Source organism: Meleagris gallopavo, chromosome 3, assembly GCF_905368555.1.
Source record: "Meleagris gallopavo chromosome 3, MGAL_WU_HG_1.1, whole genome shotgun sequence".
NCBI classification, from domain to species: domain Eukaryota; kingdom Metazoa; phylum Chordata; class Aves; order Galliformes; family Phasianidae; genus Meleagris; species Meleagris gallopavo.
The window spans coordinates 56,234,422-56,258,573 of record NC_139406.1 but is presented as its reverse complement, the minus strand read 5'-3'; the positions used below and the strand labels follow the sequence as shown (position 1 = coordinate 56,258,573).

At 42.5% G+C, this 24,152-nt stretch overlaps 1 protein-coding gene across 2 annotated transcripts in view; it reads right to left on the bottom strand.

Annotated features, from left to right (window-relative positions):
* XKR4 (XK related 4) overlaps positions 1-23,430 on the bottom strand; it is a 231,573-nt gene extending 208,143 nt beyond the window's left edge. For both annotated transcript variants that reach the window (XR_014882507.1, XM_085221118.1), the window contains exon 1: positions 22,017-23,430. Coding sequence is in view for 1 of the 2 variants with exons in the window: in XM_085221118.1 (XP_085077244.1) it covers positions 22,017-22,876 (860 nt within the window). In the remaining variant the exon portion in view is untranslated. The remainder of the gene's footprint in view (positions 1-22,016) is intronic.
* Positions 23,431-24,152: the final 722 nt, after the last annotated feature.

Sequence of the window (24,152 nt, the reverse complement as noted above, 5' to 3'; positions counted from 1 at the left end):
GCCAAGAGGTACTGTGTAGGTATGCTAGCACCAGACCTGAAAGCAACACAATATCTGAGCTAATAAATCCAGTTTCTGAAACTTTGACCCCAGATATATTCATCAGCAGACTTAGAGATTGCCTGCCTCCATGCATCTTCACAATCCGTGCAGAATGCAGTGTTTGGATCCCAGGTGCAGACAGGTCTGACACGGACAACAACTTGACCACCTATATTAACATTATATTCCACATATCAGAAGCAGTTTGTAACCTACATAAAAATGCACAGTCTAAACTTTGGTGCTTAAGGATCTGAACATTTCCAGACTGGAACAGCGGCTTAACTGAATTTCAGTTTCTGGGTGCAGATATTCATTTCCTATCATACATGGATTATTTATGTGTTTGTTTGTTTACTAGGGTGGTTGTATTGTGCATTTTATTCAATATCTTAGTTCTTCCTCTAGCAAATCAAGAATTATCTAATGATGGTTTATGTCCTTCAGAGTGATGTTGTAACCACAAGATTACTCCTCCTTGTCTGGGAGATCATGAGATAATATATTGCTCTAATAATGTTCTGAGAATTGTAGTTAGACTGCAGTTTCTAAGAAAATAACACTTACTGATATAGCTAATATATGTTACTACATCCGACTCATGGGGTCCTGGTACTGTCAGAGGTTTTGTATTCTACAGAGTGAATATAGCATGCAACTCACTACTCTCTAACCCCAAAAAAGTACAATGGGACAGTTTGGAACAGTGTTTGCCCTAGGTCATACCATACCATATATCAGTTGTTTATTCTACCAAATACCAGATGCATAGATCTGCTTATATTTTTCTGTCAGACTCCAGTACTGTACATTTTATTGTATAATAATTTTCCTTTTTTTTTTTTTTTTTTTTTGGTATGTGCGTGTAATTCTCTCATAGATCTTTTAAATTTCCCCAGACTATCTGCATAAGTTGTTTTGTTTTTTTTTTTTCCTAAAAATAAAGAAATGAAAGAACATTCTTGGAGATCTTATTGCCCTCTAATGTTTACAGACACTACTGGCTTTCCTGCTTTCCCAGACAATTTCTAACTGTGAAGAATATAGCTCTATTAACCTTGCTATATCAGCCAGAATGTCAAAATCTGTGCTATAAATCTTCATCTTAATCATTTATGATTAAATATTCAGATGAGATTATGTGCAACCTAATTCTACACATCCATCTCTACTTCCCTAATTAACAACAGACAGCAACAGAGCGAGGAAAAACACAATGTTCTTGAAGCAACTAAGAAAAAGCAAGCTTCTGTGGACAACTTTCATTTCTTTTTTGATCACAACTTAAGAAAAAGAAAACAAGATTAATGAAGTGTCATATATCGCACTATATTTAGACTATTGCTTTACTATAGGTTGCTAAATTTCATCAGTGTTAATCCCAGTAGCCCCAAACCTCTTATTTCTGTGAAGCCTCACCAATGTCAAATCTTCCACATCTGTCAGGGAATTTGACATGCATGCAGTGGAAGTTACATAGGATGCAACTTTCCAGGGTTTGGCAGGTGAAGTTCACCCTCATGCCAAAGAGCAATCTAAGATTTATGAACCAAAGACCTTCTTAGTCTTTGTTCCAGTTCCGTTCAGAACTGCTGCAGCTTTAACTGGAGCAACTTAGAGCCCAATCATGACAGTCTGAGCCACTGTATCTCATACTGAAACTGAGGTCACTGATACAGATCACCAAGTTTTTCAGCAAAATCAAACCTGAAAGCTCTAAAAGGTAGCGCTTCCACCAAGTCAACCAACTTAACTTGTAAATAAGGAACTTTAAATAAAAGAGATCTCACAGGAGAAGACAGTCTGTCCTTCTGTCAGCCCCAAACCAATTTTTCAGTGTATTTTCTAGACCTATGCAAGTAATAGACCCTGTGCTTTAGGAAGGGGAAAAAAAGAAAACAATTTTAGCTCAATTAAATCACAAGCTGGTGGAAAGACAGAAGCAGGAAAAGGAAATACAGTTACACATTTTTGCATTAACCTGGAACAAGCACAAGCCAATTCTTAAATGAAAAATACCAACACAAAATGACTAGTCACTTTTTTTTTTTAAATGAAATGTAATGTCTCCAAATTTGCCCCTCTTCAGCTAAAACTACTTTCTAAATGCAACCTGAATCTGTTATTATTTCCCCAAATGACATTTTGTCAAGCTTATTTGTGGGGGGGCAAGAAGGAGGGAAGGGAAAATTGCCTGGCTCCATCCTCCAATGCTTTCTCTAATTGCATTTAAATGATCCGTGCAACTGGTCTCCTACAACTTCCTTGAGGGGTAATATTTCACAGTCTAGCTAATCTCACTATTGAAATGTGTCCTGTTTTTCAGCAAAAAAGAATTTCACTAGCATCAAACACAATCAGAATCACTTTTGCTGAGTTCTAAAAAAAATTTAAGAGTTTTCATACCAAGAAGTATGCAAAAGATGCAAATGCAGAATATCATCAGAATATACAACTCCTGAATGCTTTAGCAGTGCAAATTAATCTGCCATCCAAGGTGTCTCATGTCTGTTCCTGAGTCCAAATTGGTAGCTGAAATTGAAACAATCTTGTGGCCTCAAAACATTTGATTTGAATGATGTAGTTACCAACTTTTTTTTCTTTTTCTTTAAAACAGAGAGGAAGCTCTGTTCTTGATTCTTCAGCAACTTATATATGTAATGAAGGTGTTGTGGTGTTTGCAGGATCAGAGCTCTCTGTGTATTTCCATAGGTAGTGGACGTAGTGAAATTTTTGGTCTGGACCCCGACACAGCTGTTACTGCATCCAGATGTAGTGTAGTCCTCAGGAGACATGAAGCTGCTGGAGCTCATCCAGAGGAGGGACACAGAAATGATCTAAGGGATGGAGAACCTCCCCTACAAGCATATGACTCTGCCCCTTGGTCATGCCAGCTACAAAGCCTGGTACACACATATGGCCTTGACTTTCCCTGCACATACAGCTTTTTTTCTTGCTATGATGGCCACCACTCAAGAAGCACTCACCAAATAAAAATTCCAACTCTATGAAAAGAAAGGTGCTGCTGCTCGCAACAAATGGGTAATCCACTGTGCAACTATTAGCAAACTTATAGTACCACCTAATGGGGCCTGATTCTGCCATTTTTGCCCATGACGAGTAAGATACTACTAATTTTGTGAACTGATGAACTGCACAATCAGTGGCTGATTAAAGGAGCTGTGATTAAGCTGTGAGGACAGCTCATGGACCAAGGGATGGGTTCTGCCCATACCCCTCGCATCAGCACATGCGGTAACCTACCCAGTTACCTCCTGCACTGCAAACTGCTTTAACATTCTTTTCAATCACACAGCATTATTCCTAACCTCTGTTTCACCCCAGCCTCTGTTAAGCACAATTTCCTTGGCTGGGGCTGTAGTACTCTGAACAAGGTGTTCCAGACTCTGCTCAAAACATGATTTATTTTTTTCATCAAACTAACTCTGTTTCTGAAGTGCTTAGACATATGAAAGGCCAGGGAGAAGAATCACTTCCATGTCTGAGGTCAGAAAAACTCTAGTATGAACTGACAACAAAACTACTGAACACACGCTAAGATAAACTCTTCAACAAAACTTAAAATATACCTATGGAATTGCCATTTTGGAAAAGGAACACATAATCCAGCTCAGTGAAGCTGTACTGCTCTTTATCTCAATCACTCATTTTCTGGGTCCTATCTTCATTTTGCAACAGGTAAAAATATTTAAAGTACGAAACTGTTTTCACAAAAACGTGATAATATTTGGGATACTAAGGGACATATACAAAAAGCAGAAAGTCTTACCAAGGACATGGGCTTGTGCAAAAACCAAGATAGCTTGGATAGTTTTGAGTAAATAATCTCTACAATTCAGAACTAAATCATAAGAAGTTATTACAGTTTTCATCAGTAACAATTGGATTTTTTCTGTCACTTTGCAAGCACCTAAGCAAATAACTGAAGGCTCATGACTGCTAAGCAGCCAGTAAACTCCCATAATACTGAAGCTTGCACCTTTAGAAAAACTTGGTCTCACGTATATTTTACAATAGCAAAGCTTAAGTACAATTTTATGGCATGCTGCAACATATGGAGAGTTCTAATTTAACTGTGGTCTCAGGGTATGCCACAGACACAGATGCTTGGATCCTATTTGAGAAGATATTTAGCGGAAGCTTAAATCATTGACTCTGAAGTTTTTAAGCACTCTGATTTCATAGCATGTGACAATACATCTCTGTGGAGCAAAATCAAAATGTAGAAAGGCTCGATTTGTTTTGACTGTATTTCTACCAGCATTTTTTATTTTTTTCCTGTTCAGATCATGCCTGGAGAATAAACAAAATCCCTATATGCTCACACTAGGTATGAAATGCAAGCTTCTATCTGATATAAAGCTCAGAATTTTGAAAGCAAAAGGAGCTGTATGTTGGAAATGCACGCAAAATGCCAATGCAGTTGTTTGAGCACAGGACTCCTGAACGGTAAGAAAGAGGGATGTAAACTCTCAGTGCACCACGAGTTTGGGTCACTCATTGAAATGGCAGTTATGGCTGCACAGATTCCCTGTTATAATTCAGAAAATATTGCATGTGCTGCACTTCAATACACTCACTAGTAAGTTAGTTTCTTTACTACCTTATAGCCTCTTGATAAGTCCCTTTCTGACCATCTCTTCTGAAAACTTTTACAGTATGGTAGTTGTTCTCCACTGCCAGGCAGAGTATGCGCAACACACTTACCTCATCTATAAAATTCAATACAGTACTGAAAAAGCTGACAAGCTAGACTATTTAGTCTATTTAGTAAATCTGCTTGCACTTCATTCCGCATGCTCCTTTAATTGTATGTCTTCAGAAAAGTTTTACAAAGGAAAAGATACCTAAAGCTTCACTCTCATAAATCTATAGTTGCTGAATAATTTCATTTCTCAACTTCCTAAATATGCCCCTGCATTTACTATGTCCTCCAGCTGTATGGTACTATCTCTGTCTTGACAGATTCAACTTGTGATGTAATTCACCATTCCTTTCAGTACCCTGGAATGGAAATTGTTCATTCCTCCTGACTTTACTAAGATCTACTCATTGACTGCTGCTTAAACTGCAGCTGTGGTAATTTCTAATTTAATACCTTCATATACATTATCTATCCTCCCTTTGCCTCCATACTGACATTATCATCTTTACTGAAAAATGAGGGAAAGCACTGAGCTATCTCTAGATTATCTTTAATATCCATCCTTACTAGATACCAGCTCTCTTTGATCATTTTCTGTCCCTACTATGGAGCTGAAGAATGCTTTGCCATTTGTTATTTCTTTTGCAAAGCCCAGCTCTGCTTGCCTTTGGGAATTCTCACTTTCTCTCCAAACCTCTTGACCTCTGAGACTCAGTTTTAGTTGCTGATAAGCTAGCTGGGAAGGAAGGCAGGGAGAGGAGAAGGTCTCTCTTGTTTATTCCTATGGTGCCACAAAGTTTTAATACAGTCACCTTATTCTAGAGCTAAATGCTATAAATCTTTTTCTTCTTCTTATATTCAGATTCCCTGCATTGTTCACATTATTAATTTCAAAAACATTTATGATGTCTTTATATATTTATATCTGCAGGTTTCTCCTTCTAATGAGGTTCCCTCAGTTATGAAATTTTGTTCTTCTGAAATAAGGAATTTTTTTTATTCTTTTTTTTAATTTCCTCAGGAAAGAAACTGAAAATAACTGTGACCACACTGCTGAAGCTTATTTGGTGTTCCCACCCTCTCTGATAGTGTTCTCATCATTCACTGAGAAAATCTAGAACTACATCTGCATATGAAACAAACACTGTAACACATCTTATTGATACATCAGCTACTTGATGAAGACTGTCAGCTTCCACACACAAACATCTAGAATGATTACTAATAGGCTGTGTTTTCCAGCACCCATTTAATTTTAAGTCCTCCATGATGATAAGATTTCAACACATTGCCGTAATGTCTACTCTTCTCACAATAGGACTTCAGCAATTCATTACGATTAACTACTTCTGCAGCTCTTTAAAAAAAAAAAAAAAAAAAAATCGAGAACATATTAACCACTCTTTCAAGTTATTACATCATTAATGCCCAGTAGTGTACCAGGCAGTTCTCTATTTTTCTCTCCTCTCTTTCTTTGGTAGCATAAAACTTTCAAACACTACTTCCAAGCATCAGTTCACCTGATTCAAATTCTGCACAGATGCTCTTCTCCTCTTTTCTTACACAGATTTTAGCAGGTATGTTTGCATATTTCAGCTTTTTCTGACAGACATCACCCCACTACTTAAACAGATCAAGCACAGTCCTGACAGCAGTGTGCCCTTTTCTACTTCCCTTGTAGCTCATAATTCTCTTTTCCTTTGCTATTCAAATCATGATTTGCATTTACATTTCCACGCTTTTACTCATCTTGCACCATTTTTTGCTTACATACAGAAATTTAGAAGAGATTTAGGTTTCCCCCAGTCTTCTCCAAATTCCCCATTTGAAATCCTTCCACATGTATCAACTTCAACTTGAGGCCAGTCAGACAAGAACAGTGCATCTACAGATATCTCTTTCATCCAACTGCATTTGATAGCTGGTGCTCCAAAACTCATCCTTCATAGCTACAATCACCATTGTTCCATCAAGAATCCACACACTTATATCCATTGGAATATAAATGAAATTTCCAAATATCCTAAAGACATTTTAAAATCAAAGACACACATCTACCACTGATCAAACGTTCTCTGGTTTCACGTGGATGATATGATCAGCAGACTACTTACAAAATGAAAATTGCTGGCATATTCCAACAAACGACAGCATTCTTTTACAAAAAGGCAAATCTTGAGGCATTCCATTTCTCCAAGCGAGCACAGGTTAACGTGATGAGGGGATGGCTCCCCCTGCATCCTACCTTAAATTCATCTTGTACTGAAACTATATTCTGGAAAAAGAATTACTCAGCTACAGCCTCCTCTTCAGGGGAACACGTTTGTGTGAGAAGCTTTGTTACCTTTTTCCCTTATCAGCCAGATAAATTGGAGAATGCTACAGAAGTTGAGAGAGCAATTATTTCCTTCTAAGAAGGAAAGAATGGAAAAAAACATGTTACTTCTCAACTGCAATCTGCTCTTCTCCTGGAGAAGTACAACCCTGGGGTGCATCTTATTACCACGGCAATTACAGGTACCTATGTTTGATTTCATTATATATCTTCAAGATAAACACTGTTATGGTTAGAAGACTTCCTAACGATAGGCTCATTAGAATGAAACAGACCCTGGAAAACACAAAGGACAAACTCAGGAAGTTAAGCACTGCACTTAACATCCATTGGCAGTAGGCATCCCTTGCTTTCAATGCAAAACCACTTCCATGGATGCGAACCAGAGATAAATTGCCATGGTTCAATTGATTATGTAGCCACTTCACAGGGATGTTTATTCTCAATCAGAGTCTAGACCGATTTTGCACGTGTAGAGCCAAAGAAGAAGAAAGTTAATGCCATATTGGTGATGCACCAAGCACAAAACAGCCCAAATACAGATGAAGTACTCTAAATAAAGTGATGTGAAGAATGAAAGAAATCCTAACTTGAATGCTGCTATAATACACCTGTAGCCTTATTCTATCTGTGGCCTATGCCATAGATACTCAGCTCTGTACTTTCCTCCCATAAGGAAAGTGTACTAGAGTTAGAAGAAATCTATTTTTAATCGTAACTATTTAAGACAGAAAGAAACACAAACCTTCCCAGCTGACATCCATGTGGTTTAAGATGTTGGCCTAGGTGACAAAGGAAGACAAAAAATAGTACACTGACTGTACAGAACAGCAAGATATGTTAACATTTCCAGAAAGCAGATTGTCCTCTTCAGATGAGTAACTCTAGAAGGCCAGACCTTCAGCCACAAGATAAAGCAAAAATAGTTAATATAGTGAAGCTGTGCTTCAAAAGAATAGTTCAAGCTAAAAAAAGAAACGTAATTGTGAGATACTAGTTAAGAAAGGCAGAGAAAATATTCACATGCTCTAAAGCTAGTCCTGGGCAATGTTTTGGATTCAGAACACAAATTCAGAACACAGGCAAACTGATTCAGCATGCAATTAAGAAATCCTCCCTGAATTATGCAACTTCATTCACTTCTTCAGAAGATATGAGAATGCTGCAATCACTTGCCAAGTTTGATCCCAACATGCCATAGGGCAAATGGAGACCCTAAACTGTCATATTCCATTTAAATCATACATAAGCAAAGGGAGTGGGATTGCTCAGTATATTAAATTACTACTAGTGTGTTGATATTTCCTCATGAACAATCTATGGCCCTGAATTATTTATTGAGAAGGAAGCGGCTTTTGAAGTGAACATTATTTCTCTCTCAGAGCTCGAATATGATAAAAATAGTTGCCAAGAAAAAATATTCAATTAAAAAAAAAAAAAAGACTTCCACGGTTCACAATTCCCAGATTTCATCTGACTCCTTCATGCATTTCTTTTCTCTGTGAATACTATATAATAAAATAATGTTCACCTATATATATATTTAGGTGAACATTATTATATAGTCTTCAAAGAGAAAAGAATGTGTGTGTATATATATATATACACATACACACACATATACACACACACTTTTTTTGGGGGGGGGGGGGAGGGAAAGGGGGCTCGTCTTGTGTCAGGAAATTGCTTGCAACAAATAACATTTACATACACATTCAGTGATGGAAATCAGTAGGATTCCCAGACTGTTCCCATAGTTTTTCCTCCCTTTTCCACAGAATCCAATACTACTCATAGACACAAAGTTTGAGGGAGCCACAAAGCTGCCTTCTTCTAGCATCAAGAGTGGTACCTCACAGAACTAAAGAGCTTTGTGTTGTAATGGAGCTGACAGACACTAAACTGAGCATGCAGTGTCAGTAGGAACAGGGAAGAGGACCAAATTCTTCCACCGGTCCTTCAAACTCTCAAACGTTTTTCAAATATTTGCCACTCCAAAAGGAGCCTTCATGAGTTGCTGAGGCTGAAGAATTGAAAACATCAGTGAAGTAGCAGCACTTTCACATGGTAATGTAAATCCATTCTACATTATGACTAGATGTGTATTTATTTGGCCTAGGAGATATTTGGTGAGAATCAAGTGCATAAATCAGTGACAGATGCAGTATTTGAACCCAAGATAATTAGACAAAATGTATATAAATAATGCTTCTATCTTCCTTTCATCTTCCTCACAACTCTTAAGGTGCCATCCAGGAAGAATTCATCAAAGGATGATTTACGGCATGACATAAGACATATTTCTACCATATTTCTACTGTTTATAAATTTGCAAATAGTTTATATACACTTGACATGCATTAAATCTTCCCATAAATTTCCTGTGAACAGATTTGAACGTTATATTTATTGTTAATTCAAGGTTATTCTTAGTATTCAAGGTGCCCAAGTTAATTTATTTAATAACCAATCCCTTGTGTCTGCTAATTAGAAATAACAAAAACAATTTGATATTTAAATCATGTGTCATCACTTCTGGTCCTTGATTGGATGAGTAATGAAATTAAGACTCATATGATTTGTGAATATTAGTACTGAATATGTAATTAAATTTTTTATTAATATTCTGGAACTCAGGCTTAAAATATACCTTCCATAAGAATTTGCACTAATAAAGCTCAAGAAATCAGTACAAGTCATTAACAAAGTCAAACTGAATTTGTAAGTGAACTTCAAAAGAAAATTTGTTAAGATTTTTTTTTTTTTTTTAATGAAGATGATTATGAACAACATCCTTTTAAGTTGGACTTCCATACTAATGTTAGCTGTCTTATAAGGCTGCTGGCCATCTCTCCTGCTTATGTGTTAGTATAAAATCAAATTAAGGACATAGATTTTGCTGAGGTATAGAAAACATCCTACATTACTACAAGCTGGTAATTTAAATCCCAATTATTTCAAAGTCCAATTAATTAGTTTACAGAAATTTAAAATCCTTTAAGAATTAACATTAGACACAAAACAAATAATTACTAGAAGAATATAATGTTTAATGGCTATTCCTTACTCAGAGTATCCTTTAGGAACACTTTCCTGTAATTACTGAAATATTCTTAATCATAACTCAGATGACAGTCACCATTTTCCTGTGTTCATCACAGAATCATCACAGAAAGGCCTGGCTGAAAAGAACCTCAAAGACCATCTATTTTCAATCCCCCTGCTATGTGCAGGGTCACCAACCACCAGACCAGGCTGTCCAGAGCCACATCCAGCTTGGACTTGAATGCCTCCAGGGATGGGGCATCCACAACCTCCTTGGGCAACCTGTTCCAGTGTGTCACCACCCTCTGTGTGAAAAATTTCCTCCTAATATCTAACCTAAAACTCCCGTCTTATTTTAAAACTATTCCGCCTTGTCATATCACTATCCACCCATGTTCTTCTCATCCAATACTTTCTGTACTTAAGTGAAGTCAGTCAGATCACACGATATTTAATGAATATAAAGATGTGCATGCATCACTTCCTTTTTTTGTTACATAAATACTCATTTGTAATACGCTGCAAATAATATCAGTAATAACAATATTAACATGAAGTCCACAACAGCAGGATGTACTACAAGTCTGGTATCTGTCCTATTAAAAAAAATGTTAACCCTATAGAAAAGGGGCTGGCTCCCTTGGGAGAGCCCACAGAGTGTATAAGAAATGGATGAGAAGTGGAGGATTAGACAGACTCAAAAAGAGGGATTGAGTCCACCTCTGAAATTGACTGTGAGTAGAGTTAGGAAACGCCTCTCTATTTTGAACATTCTCTTAAACCACAAGTAGTAGCAACTGCTCATTATTTATATTATGGAATGATCTCCAAAATTCCAAATAGCATCAGCCTCCTGCTGCACTAGGAAGGTTTTTGAAGGAAGGGAAGCATGAAGAACTTCCCACAGCCCAAATTCCAGCTCAGTCACAAGACCAGTTCTCTCCAGCTGGAGGGGCTACACTTCTACTTTCATGAGATTAAAAGCACCACTCACTGACAAAACAAACCCAAATTCACACATTCCCGGATACCACCTGCACAACAGCTTCTATTTTGCAAAGGGATGGGTCCACTTAATCCTGAGTTTCTCTGATCTTCTCAGCTCCTCAGCTTTCATGTTTTTTTTGCTGATCTCCTCAGAGAGGAACCTAGGAACCAATGGTGGGGTGGCTTCTCTTGAAACCCATGCTAGTTTTTCCAGCAGCCCTCCACAGTAGCCATACAGGCAAAAATCCAACAGCTAATTAGTTCCCTCAGTCAATTGGGGGCATATCTTTGCCACAGAAATGACCTTTACAGAATGAAAGGATGCTACAGAAAAAAAAAAAAGCCATACCTACAGAATTTATTAATTTAGGTACAGGAAAAGTATTGAATGACATACTCAGGACCAAGATAATCTTCACAGACTGTCATCATGTGTTCTTAATTAACCTACGTGGTTAAAAAAAAAAAAAATCCTAACAAATGGTTGTTGATTGTAAATGCAATCCCTCCTTCTGACACATGCATTAATGCACTATTGTAAAAGTTCAAAGCCATTATTATTGAATTATCTCAGCCACATTAATTATCCTCTGTGCTGTATTTGGCTTCACTTGGATAAATCCTCTTTAATTGCCCAGTCTTTACTTACAGAATATCTTTCCTTAATATACTACGAACTCCATATACATTCATGCTTTTCCCAATAATTCTGTGCTAAATGTTGTTTCCACCATTATTACAGTAAATGATAATGAGATCCACACTTGGTTCATTTGTCTGCTATCACCATACACATCACTGCTTTTGAAGCAGAAACATCCAGGATTTAGAAACTTTGGGCTGACCTTGGTCCTAGCATCCTCATTACATTCAAAAAGAACTCCCAGCACTTCTTATCCAGACCATTTTTAACACAGCACGCTGGATTCAGTTTCCAGAGCAAATGAACAGAAAATGAAAACAGTGCGAGAGAGGAGGTGATGAGCTAACTTAGAGCAGCATAGAATATGTAAGCAAAGGAAAGAGTGTGAAGAACAGAAGTTTAAGTCATTTAGCATATTATGGATTTAATAAACACAAAACTTTTGAGGAAATAAATCCTTAAAATGTTTTCATTTACATGTACCAGTGATGTCCATTACAGTGAGATGTTCATGTTTTGAATGTTTTTAACTTAAAGCATATTCTGACAGGCACATTGAAATAATAATTTAGCTCGAGTGCCCATCTAAACAAATTTCCACAAGTAACTCAACATACTGTAGATAAATTAAGCTTCATAATACGTATATAGTACTTATATTTTTGGTATGTAATAAGTGACTAAATAATAATATTTTCAGAAGTATAGACTACTTCTGTCTGCCTTATTTGAGGCATTTTAAATTTCCTTCTTCGAGAAAATTAAAATGATAATAAGCCCAACCCCAATTAAAGTAAAGGAGAGATACAGTTGTTCATTCTATAAATGAAAATGAAATTCAGACTTGAAAAACAGCAACCAAAGTGATGCATACTGAAAATGTGGGCTCTGTGTGCAGTGGGGCTTGATAGGAAAGGAGGCATGCTTGGCCCCCAGCCCACTCCTTGTGGTGAGCCGGGAGACAAAGTTGGGAAGTGAAGATACAGAATTGCTCAGGTTTTTTTTCCTGTCATAAAATTGTGCTTCTTACATTGATAAAGATCACCTACCAAAAAAAAAAAAAAAAAAAAAAAAAAATCAATCTTCAAGAAACTCAGCAAGAGCTGGGCACTCAAGCATTTTTAAATTTCTCATTTCCTTTTGCACAAGACAGCAGTGGAAAAGAGTGAAGCAACTAGAGTGACACATCAAAAATGCCTTTTTTCTATAGTCAACTATGTGACAGAGAAAGAGCTTAATGAAAAAAAGTGAGTACCTATCCTTCTGCTTCTGCCAATTCCAATTGCCTCACTCTACTCCTATAAGCTCATCAGGTATTTTTCATTTGGATATATACAATAAGTTTTGTGGCTACACTATACATACAGAATGAATGTTCACTGTAGCAATTGGACAGACCAATATGATAGGAAAAAGTGTTTCACCAGAGGTATGATGACAGAAGAATCAGCACAACAGAAAGGTACTATAAGGGAAGGGAAGAAGATTGCTTATCCATATCAGAAGATTCCAGGTTCACAGGTGAAAGCTACACCAGGGAGGAATCTCCAGAAGGAGATCCTTCCCCAGCAGCAATCAGCCCTTAAATGAAGTCTAAGCGAGGTGCAGCCAGGCTCCACCCCTTCTGGTCACACAGCTGAATTGCCTTCACCTGTACTCCTAGGGCTGACCAGGTCCTTTCCCCAGGTGCTCAATCAGTTGTTCAAGCTGTGACTCAACAGTTACCATACATTCACAAACAGAAATACTGGCAGCACAGACCTTTAGGATAAGACAGAGAAGGTTAAAAGGTGGGCAATTAAAATCAATTAAGCAGTACAAGAAAGATGAGGAAATCTGTATTTGAGGACCATAAGTATTTGGTCAAAGAACTGTGCTCTTCTTGTCTGGTCTCATGAACATGACATCTCTGACAGCGTGATGACGCAGCTCCAGCAGGAAGAAGAGTAAATATCTCAGTCCAAACCCTCCTAAGCTCCTACTCTGGGGCACAGGATCTGAGCCCTAACAGCTGGAAAGGGCAATGGACTCAAGTCTCCTAAATCCCAAATGATTACTCTGCTCACAAAGGGATTCTGGTGCCACTCAGCCTAGTTCCTGCTTTGCAGTGGGCTTGAAGGAGAAATACGAACTCAGTGTGTGCTGGGGCAATCTGAGCATAGCCAAAATGCAGAAACGCAAGCCTCAAAGGCACTTTCAAGACATTTAAGGCCTGTTATGTCTTAGTTCTTCAAAGAACTTCTTAACAATTGGGCTCCTGAGCCCAATTCTCTAGAGCACATTTTTCAGACCCATCGCATCTGAAGAACACCTAAATTCTGCTTTGTAAAGCCAAATTCTCTTTTAGATCTGCCTCACAGAAAAATTTCCATATAAAGTGAGAATATTAAGTTTAGAATTGAAGAAAAATAAGAAGGAACATAACTCCACTCGTACCCCTCTTTAAGATAAAAAATGACAACACGACTGTAATGACAAAGCTCAAAATTTCACACTAATAAATATTAAACCATGAGAATACGAGCACAGTGGTTTTCCATCCTTTTCTATGGAAGTATGCTTGAACACTGTCAGTGTGAGGTATAGATGTTCCTACAGAACAGAAGTCTAGTGCTCACTGTCACAGAGTGCTTTACTTGGACCTGCAGGACCTGAGCTACTGATCCCAAGTGGTGCCGCACACTGAAAAACATGACTGAAAGAATTTGGCAGATTAGATTACACGAAAACATCCCATTAAAGTGAATAATGCAGCAAACTGCGGCACCGCTAGCCTTCATCCTTAAGGACAGAAATCAATCTGATAGATAGCAGCTATAAGAGATAAGGAAAACTGTTCTTTCATCTGTAGGTTAATTTACATTTTGTTCATATTAGAACATCTGCATCTTTCTCTGAAGCAGCTGGTACTGGTCCTTGGTACGTTAGTCTTGCCTAAGTCATACTTTCCACTTTTAGAAGAACACAAAGCTACTTTTGTTGTCACATCACTGACTGCCAGACTTCCTCTGAAAACACTCACAAAACAGTCTCATCCCATTTTCTCCAACCAGTGATACCAAATCATTTGTAACTGATAGCACTAACCATCCCCACTGATTAACTCTGTCAGTCAAGAAGATTCATATAGCTCACCATACGAATCTTATACCATGTGTGTGTTGAATAGCACAAGCACATCATAACAAAGGAAAAGTAATGGAAATAGTATAGTATAGGAAATATTTTATTTGGAAAAAAAAGTCTCACATTATTACTCTTCAGCCATTGAGGGAAGAAACAAGAGTGAGGGTAAGAGCGATAAGGAAACACTTGAGCAATCAGAGATCACCAGGAGATGCTAATTCAGGTTATGACTGCTAGGAAATGGAAGTAAAATCTCTTAGAAAAATATATACTCAAGGCCTATTTATTTATTTATTAATTCTACATTTTACAAAAACATACTTAAGAGTGCTCTCTTCCAAGTAAATTGATGCCAAACTGATACCACTGATACCTCAGATTTGTATTTACCATTTTTCAAATGACAACTTGCCACAGTCAGAGTTAAAATTGCATCTAACATTCTCTGTGAGTCTGTCCAGACATATAAACCCTTCTCTTTCCTGCCTCCTTCCCCAGTCTCTCCAGCAGTTAGTTTTAGCATTATTCAGATACTCTCTCTCTTTGGTCAGATTGAAGGGAAACAAGCTGGAGTCAGGTACAATGACTAATTGGTATTCCTGTGTCACTCTATAATTCATCTTCTTGCCCAAGGAGGCGGTAGATGCCCCATTCCTGGATGCAGCTCTGGGCAGCCTGGTCTAGTGGTTGGTGGTCCTGCACATGGCAGGGGGATAAAACTAGATGATCATTGTAGTCCTTTTCAACCCAGGCTATTCTATGATTGTATGAATTCTCCTTCATATTCTCTTTCTTATAAACCTCCTTGCATTTAAAAAAAAAAATCAAAACAGATCTTTTTATACCCCATTTGCCTCCTATATCTTTCTGACATGATGTCCACAACCAATAGTCGTGCTAAAATGGACAGGAACGGCACCACTTCAGCAACACAAGTGTCTACTGTACCTTGAAATGTAAGCAAAAGAACTATTGATTTTGCCTGTGCCTGATAAATCCCTACCAAACAACCTGTTTACTGAAACTGTAAGTTACTGTTGTGTTTAACCCACTGTGTATGAAAAGCTACTTAATGGGAAAATAGAGGTTGGAGAACAAGCTAATCCTGCTATGTGACAAAAGTATTGATTTCATTTTAATTTTACAAGAACTTCTGTATCTTTGTAGTTGTCAGTCCTTGTGGACAAATATTAAGGACTAAGCCAGCCAACTCTTCCAGACAAGGAGTGCTCTGATGTAAATAACCTGAAGATAGGGAGCAGAATAAGTGATCACTCCATGATGTTACTCTTTCTTGCTTTCCCAGGGGGATTTGGACATTGACCTTTTAGAGGTACATTCTTTCCCTAGTGTGACTTAAAAAGAAGGAAATTTTATCCAGAAAAACTCAACTAGTTGGACAAATCCTTTGCAAGACTGCAACATTGAGAAACCAGCTACAGAATGAAGCATTTCTTTGAATTCATAGCATGTATGTATAGTCATTCCTGAATTTCAATGGGATAACTCCACAGATAATATCTGCACATTGTGACATTACATCCTCGGAAGCCTGAAAATCTAAGACTTTCCACTTATTTGGCTTTTGTCCAAAAATGAATCCCCCCCACATGTAAGTTGCTAGAAAGCATTCTGTATGTAAAATAGGAGTTCACCTACTAAGCCAACTGAGCAATCAGAGATTTTAGTGCCTAAGCAGTCCTTTGAAAATCTGAAAACTTATGTAAGTGATAGATATTCTCTACAGAGAGAACCCTTGTTAATTATTAAAGTACAGCATCTTTTTCTAAAGTAGATCAGCATCTTTTATATGTAGCTTAGGTTATTAGAATAAACTGAATACCAAATCTGATTTGTATGCAGACTTGTAAGAGATTTTTAAGAACATAGTAAAGCTTCACATTTGTGTTCCAAAAAAAAAAAAAAAAAAAAAAAAATTATGAAAGGCACAGTCTTCATCTGCATATCACTGTCTTAAGGAAAAAAAGAATGGAATATTTATTCTGATGAATGTATTAGTGGAAGTTCAAATGTAGTTAGGCCACCTACACAGCAGTCAGTCCCTTGTAGTCTTGGCATCAGGAAAAACAAAAGTTACAAGCACTTTAATACCTATTTCCGGCAGTCCATCACTTCTCCTGAATCCTAAGGATACAGCAAGCAAAACGGGTGGTCGACAGGACTTGAAGTCAAGAACTGCAGTAACTCAAAAGAAATACTGATGCCCCATCCCTAGAGGTGTTCAAGGCCAGGCTGGGTGGGACCCTAGGCAGTCTGATACGGTGTGGGGTAACCCTGCCATGGCTGGGGGTTGGAGTGGATGGGCTTTAAGTTCCCTTCCAACTCAAACCATTTTGTGGTTCTTTCAAATACGGTATTGCTGAGTGGTAGCATTTTGGTTTACTAAGAGACAGATAGAAGGATATGCAATAATCTTGTCTAGGAAATGCCTATGACTCATAAATTTGGACTCAACGTGACAAGTTATCTGACAGATTTCAAAACAGTGAGAAAAACTGGTGTCAGATTGAGATATTATCACATCTCACTGTGAAGTCCAACGGCAGCTGGAATTATTGACCACCTAACTAAACTGAGCTCTTACATTACTCTGAACAGAAGTGTCAAAACTGCTTTTGTAGAGCAAAGAGCATGAACACCATAAGTCTATTTAAGGATGGATGTGGGCTAATGATATATTTCTTCATTTGAACTACCTGTTCAAAATTTCAGCTTAAGGGTTTGGCGTGCTTTATAGGGGGCACCTGAGAAAGTTGCATGACCTTCTCATGCATCACATAGCCACTGTTACCCCTTTTATTTTGAAATTTTAGGAGCATCAGATGATTGCAGAGGTGAAGCTTATGAGAGCAAGTGATGAAGTTCCTTTGGCAGATGACTCCACTCTGTGAAAAATGCCTTCACATGGTACCAGAGGGACCACAACCCACACCACTTCCAGAATCCTGGTTCACTTCCAGAACCCTTCTGCAACCTTTTATTTCCCCCAGATAAGAAACAGGAAGGAGGAGGAAGATAATGATTTCTTAAAATAACACATAAATAAAAACAGCTGTAGATGAAAATAGTGCCAATATTTAGGCAGAACTGAGAGCAATGGAGGACGTGCACTGTAGGGCAACTTCAAGGGAACCAGGCTTATTTTGGAACCAACATCTGCCCTGTGGATGAGCGACACCTGGAAGGGCCAGCATTGAAGCTGGCTCCACCTCCTCCTCCTCCAGGTGGGTTCCCACACAGCTGGCAGAGCTCAGCCCAGGCCCCTCACACTGGCACCCTTGCCACCCTGCACCTATCTTCTGTTCACTCAGAACAAAAAGCTTTCCAGGAAATCCAGCAGCTCCACAGGTGCCAAATGAAGGCTATTATCTCCAACATCCAGCCACACGGCCCGTTATCCGCTGCAAGATCTGAAAGCCAGGGCCAAGCCTGGGAAGCTCAGCATATCAAAGGGATGCTCAAGGGCAGTGTCTACATACTTTCATGCCATGCTCAAAGGCCAATAGTTTATCTGAAACCTGCTGGCCTTTATACCTCTGCACAATCCTTACAGACTATAAATTGGGGAGGGACATTAAAGAATTCACTCCCTTCTTTCCTTACAATGCAGTACAAAGACCTAGTGTGTTACATCCTCTTTGTACTCCCCAGAGCCTGCTAATAAAAGGCCACATCTCTCACAGCACATTTTTGGGAGAACTGGCTCCACAGTGTGGCTTTCATGTCCGTGTATTGGTAAAATACAGAACACACATAGGAATGTACCCATACTCTGAAGGCACAATGCCTCTTCAAAAACCAGCACATTTCATTGTGATCATATTTTAACATGAAATTAGCTGCCAACAAAGGCCCCGTGGCTGCACTCAGATGTGGCAAACACCTCCTCAGAAACTCCAATGGAATTGAACTGAGCAACAGTGTCTTCAGGAAATCTGTGCATGTGCCCATCCCCTCACCCCCCACAAATAAGAGACATTTACATCCTTATCCTTCAAAATGGAAGAATTCAGTCCTCTATATCTTGGGGGGAAAAAAGTATGACACCAATTTCAAAAGAAAGACGCACTTCTGTTCAGAATGGATGGGCAGCTCCTGCAGCTCCCCTTCCTCACATTCCAACGAAAATTTGTTTTAATAATTTTAGATTGCCTACTACAGCATTGTTCTATGCCACATTAAAGACTTCATTCATTTTTCCATTAGCACATTTTAGTTAGAAATAACACACAATCATTTTCCATGATCTGGTTTTCAATACATTTGTAAACAAAAATTAATCTTAAACGCGGAATGAAGAAAAGCTTTGACATTATTAAAAGTCAGCCTATAGAACTACTCAGGATCACTCAAACCACTCTTCTCACTCTTTTAATCCAGAAGTATGGATTGCCAGGTGTACCCAGGATGGTCTCCTTAAATAAGCAGTCGCCACAACTCCTCCCCTGAAACCTTTGGCAATGAAACAAATGAAGAGAAACTGAAAACTTCAGGAATCAATTCAGCATTTAATGAGGAGACAAAGGATGATAAATACCAAATGAAACCAAAGCAAGCACCAGTCTCGGTATAATCCCAACCAGGCACAAGTAAACCTCTCTCCTCATACACTGATAGCAAACATCCAAAGCTCCTTTCTCATAGAACCAGAGAACATCCCAAGTTGGAAGGGACCCATGAGGATCATCGAGTCCAACTCCTGGCTCCACACAACTACCTAAAACCTAAGCCCTATGTTATACAAACACTCCCTGAACTCCATCAACTCGGGGCTGTGCCCACTGCACTGGGCAGCCTGCTCTATGCCCACTGCCCTCTGGTGCAGATCCTGTCTCTAACCTCCAGCTGTCCCTTCCCTGACACAGTCTAGGGTTCCTTCTCAACAAAGGATAGAAATACCACTGTCACTTTTGCTGGCGGGAGATTCAATTCAAAAAGTGCTAGAAAACTTTAATACAGGCATAGGAGAGATTTAACCAGGGCCCAAAGGAAAAAAAAAAAAAAAAAGAGAGAAAGAGGAACTATTGAAAACTGAGTTAAGACAAGAAGTGGACACAGAACTAAGAGTAGCAGCACCTGCTCACCTGTGGGGACAGGGACAGTGCACCTGTGGTGCTGACACATACAGTCAAACACCCATCAGATCTTTCAGCCTAAATGCTCAGGAGGCTGTTGGCTCAGGCCAGTGCAGATGTTACACTTCAGAGAAGTTTTGGACTGCTCCTTGTCAGCATTTCATTTCCCAGAAAATAGCACTCATTTTCCAAGGATGACGCTTGTTCCGAGTCTCTGTTTGTTTACACACAAAGCTTTTCAGGGGTTGACAGGGCCTCTCCTTCCTGATGCTGATTATTAGTTTCAGATGACTGCTAAGGATCTCCCTTATGAGGGATGTACCCAGGGAATTAAAATGAAGTCACTTTAATTAATTATGAAGCGTTGATATGCAAGACTGCATTCAATTGACCGTATAATTCATACATTTGTGGATAACCGCTAGTACTGCTAAGTTACTGATAAACAATTCCATGGCTCCATTTCACTGGGGAAAAAGAAAAAGGAGAGGGGGGCATAACAAGCTAAAACATAAATAATGCCCTAGCACTCCTTGCCATTTAATATTCTGGTACTCTTACACTCCTAAAACATGAAGAGAAGCTATTCCTGACCAGAAGAGGCTCAGCCAGCTGTACAGAGGACCAGGTATCCCCACAGGGAGCAGATTTTGTGCCAAAAGAAATTGTGCTCCTTGTGCAAACCAGTAGCTGAGAGCACCACACACTCCTTGGGTAGAGCTGCACTTTGAGTGACTGCACCCTGCTCCAACCAAACCTTCTCTCTGTGTTTCCCAGTACAGAGTTGGGAAACTCTCTTCCATCTCACTCAGCGTGCCACATTCAGCTTCTGTACAGCTGGATATTGGTGTGAATTTCTACATGGAAATCATTGTACATACACATCTACAGGAACCGCGCTACACGTTGCATAGAAGCCTGATCATTCAGAAAGCCCCACATTTATATACAGAGGTAGAGCACACACAAGATGATACAAGATCTACAACAAAGTACTGCTTTTCCTTCCAAAATCAGATTTGCTCTCAAGCTGTGCTGTAGATACTAAAGAAGGAACCAATGACACCAGGAACTGAGAATTCTCCCCACTTGTGAACATACTCCATTTGTTGCAGTAAATCTAAGGATCCAGAAAGTGAGTGATACTTTGTTATGGCATCCCAGGGTCTCATCCCCTTGCAGCGCTGCTGTGTTCCCTGAGGCTTGAAGGCCACAGGCAGAAACGGAGCCACGCTGCTACTGCACTGGCACACAGCAATAGCCTGTCCATGACCAAAATGAAAATTAGGAATGAAATTAAGACTTCCAAAGAGAAGTTTGGAGTAACATCGCATTACGTTCTCTGATGTAACAATTCCAAAACAATAGTTTCCCGAAGAGAAACCTGAAAGCATACCATTCCACCCAGCAGGTAAGAAACCCCAGAAGCATTTTCAGCCGTTGCTGTAGCACACAGCACAACACGATTCCAGATGGAAACGTTAATCTCTGAAACACTCTGCGGGCTGAACTCTGCCCCATTCGAGCAGCACTAAATGTATTTACAGCGCATTTAGCCCTCAGAGAAATCCCTCCTGGAAACGCGCTCCGAACTTGGGGAAACGCGACTTGTGCAAACTATGATGTCATCCATCTGCCTCTCAGGGAGAGCCTTCCCCCTGCGCCCACCTCGGCACAGCCTCTCCGCACGGCACGGCACAGCCCACCGCCTCCCGATCTGTCTGACAGCAGCCACTCCAAACTTTGATTCCTTCACCGCATCGCATCGTACAGAAAGCGCGCTCTGAGGGCAAGGAGCGGGGCGTTACACGCGGAGAGCACCGACACAGCGCCGGGAGGCTGCGTGCGTTCCCACCTCCTCGAAAAGTTCCCGGCGGGCAGCACCACCGTCCCGTCCGCGCGTCGGGACCCCGGCACGCACGCACGCACCGACGGCACGTTTTCAGAACACTCTCTTTTTCTCTCCTCTTATCCATTTGTTCCCCCCGACTCCTCGCACGCTTTCCCAACAGCTCAGCCCAGTTCCCGGCACACGCGGCTCAGGCTCTCCCCGCACCCAGCCCGGCCCCCGCTCACCTCCAAACCTGCCCCAGCTGCAGGATGTGGACGAGGGACTGCAGGAGCCAGATGCAGAAGGCGCACGACGCCGACCTGCCGCTGCCGGCGCGGCTGCCGCTGGAGGGGCCGCCTCCGGCGGGGCCGCTGCTGCCGCTGCTGCTGCTGTTGGCGTTGCCCTTGCTGGCAGTGGACGCCTGCCGCTGCGGCGTGCAGGGCCGAGCGGAGTCGATGTCCGCGGCCGCCGAGCTGCTGCTCACCAGCAGTTTGCTCTCGGCAGCGGGGCACTGACCGGAGGCGGCGGCGGCGGCCGCGGCCGCGCCGTCCTCCGCGCCGAAGTCGTGCGCGAACCAGCGGAAGCTGAACACCTGCACGGAGAGGGAGCCCAGCAGCACGAAGAAGAGGGTGAGCCCGAACCACCAGCGCTGGCCCCGCAGGTAATAGTCGACCGCCAGCCAGATGTCGGTGCCCACGTCCGCGAAGTACACGGCCAGCGCGGCCAGGATCCAGAGGCAGTCCCACAGCGAGTAGCGCCGCTGCTCCCTGCCCAGCCGCAGGCAGAGCGAGGACGAGCCCCCGCCCGAGCCCCGCGAGCCCCCGCCGCCGCCCCCTCCTTCTCCTCCTCTACCGCCGCCGCAGCAGCAGCAGCAGCAGCAGCAGCAGCAGCAGCGGGAGCCGCCGCCCGAGCCGTCCCCGCCGCCGCTGCAGCACCCGCCCCCGGGTGCCTCGTCGTCGTCGCTGCCGCCGCCCGGCCCGGCGCCCGCGGGCAGCCCCGGGGCCAGCGCCTGCACGGAGCCCGAGTGTTCGGAGTTCTGCAGCGGCGTGAACGCCACCTCGCCGCCCTTCTTCATCTTCCGCCGCCCGTCCGACTTCGCGGCCATGATGCTTCACTCAGCCCCGCCGGAGAGCGAGCGGCAGCGGCGAGCGCTCCTTTATCCCGCGCCTCCCCCTGCTCCTCCTCCTCCGCCGCCCGCCTCCCGCCCTCTGCAGCCGCCGCGGACCGCCGCTCCCCGCGTCCCCGCTCCGCGCCCGCGGGCGGCTCCTCCGCGGCGGCCGCGGCCGCAGCGCCGCCTGCCTGCCTGTTCGCTTGCGGGAGCCGCGCTCAGCCCAGCTCCGCTCAGCCCGCCCGCCCCGCGCCCGCCGCCTCCTCCTCCACGGGGGCCGCCGGGGCCGCCGCGCTCTGCCCGAGCCGGGAGCGGGCAGGGCAGCGCCGCCCGGAGCAGCGCATCCCGCGCACGCCTCCGCCCGCGCCCGCCGCCGCCACCACCCAGCTGACTGACGCCGGCAAAGAGGATGACCTCATCCCTCCTCCCTCCCTGCCGCCGCCCCCCGCCCCGCACCGGCACCGGCGCTGGCGCAGGGGCGGGGAAGGGGGCGCTCGGCCCCGCGGCTGCCGGGAGGTGCGGGCGCGGCGGCACCGGAGGGCGGTGGCGGCGGGGCGGGGGCCGGGGCCGCGCCGCGTCCCGGCGGGAGGGGCGCTCCGCCGGCTCTGCCGCCGCCCCCCGCTGCCGTCGGCGCGGCCCTGGGGGAGCGCGGGGGGCCGGCGGCGGGCGGGGGGACCGGGAGCGGAGGGACCGCCCCTCCTGAGCCACCCCCCTCGAGTTGGGCGCCCCGCAGCCGCCCGTTGCCCATCCCGCTGGAAACGCCGCTCTAGTTGCCGTAACTTTGTGAAACGCAGCCGGGAGAGGTGTCATTCCCGAACGATGCCGTGACTCGCACTTTCTTAACAGGCGTCTGTGGGAAGGTGGGGACGCACCGTTTTAGTCCGCCAACCCGAAGAAATGGCATTTTAAGCGTTTCCTTCGGCAGGCGAACTCACGGTGCGTTCCCCTGCCTCCCTCCCTCCGCCCCAGCCTCTTCCCCGCAGCCCGGGAGCTCCCGGAGCCCTTTAAACCTCAGCGCGGTGCTTCGGTGCCCGCAGCTCTCCTTGGCCGCCTGCCCTCTTGCCCTTCTGCCTCCTCTCGCCCCCCGCATACCCAACGCGTGCAGGGTGAGTCGCTGATGGCCTCTTTGGCTCTCTATTTTACGCCTGTGGAACATGCTCAAAGCATGCCCTCTCCCTTCCTAAAACAGAGCAGTGAAGAGTTCAAGCTCGTTGCTGGAATATCGTAATGGGAATGCCAGGGTGGCTGTGATAGGGCACTGTTACATTAAGAT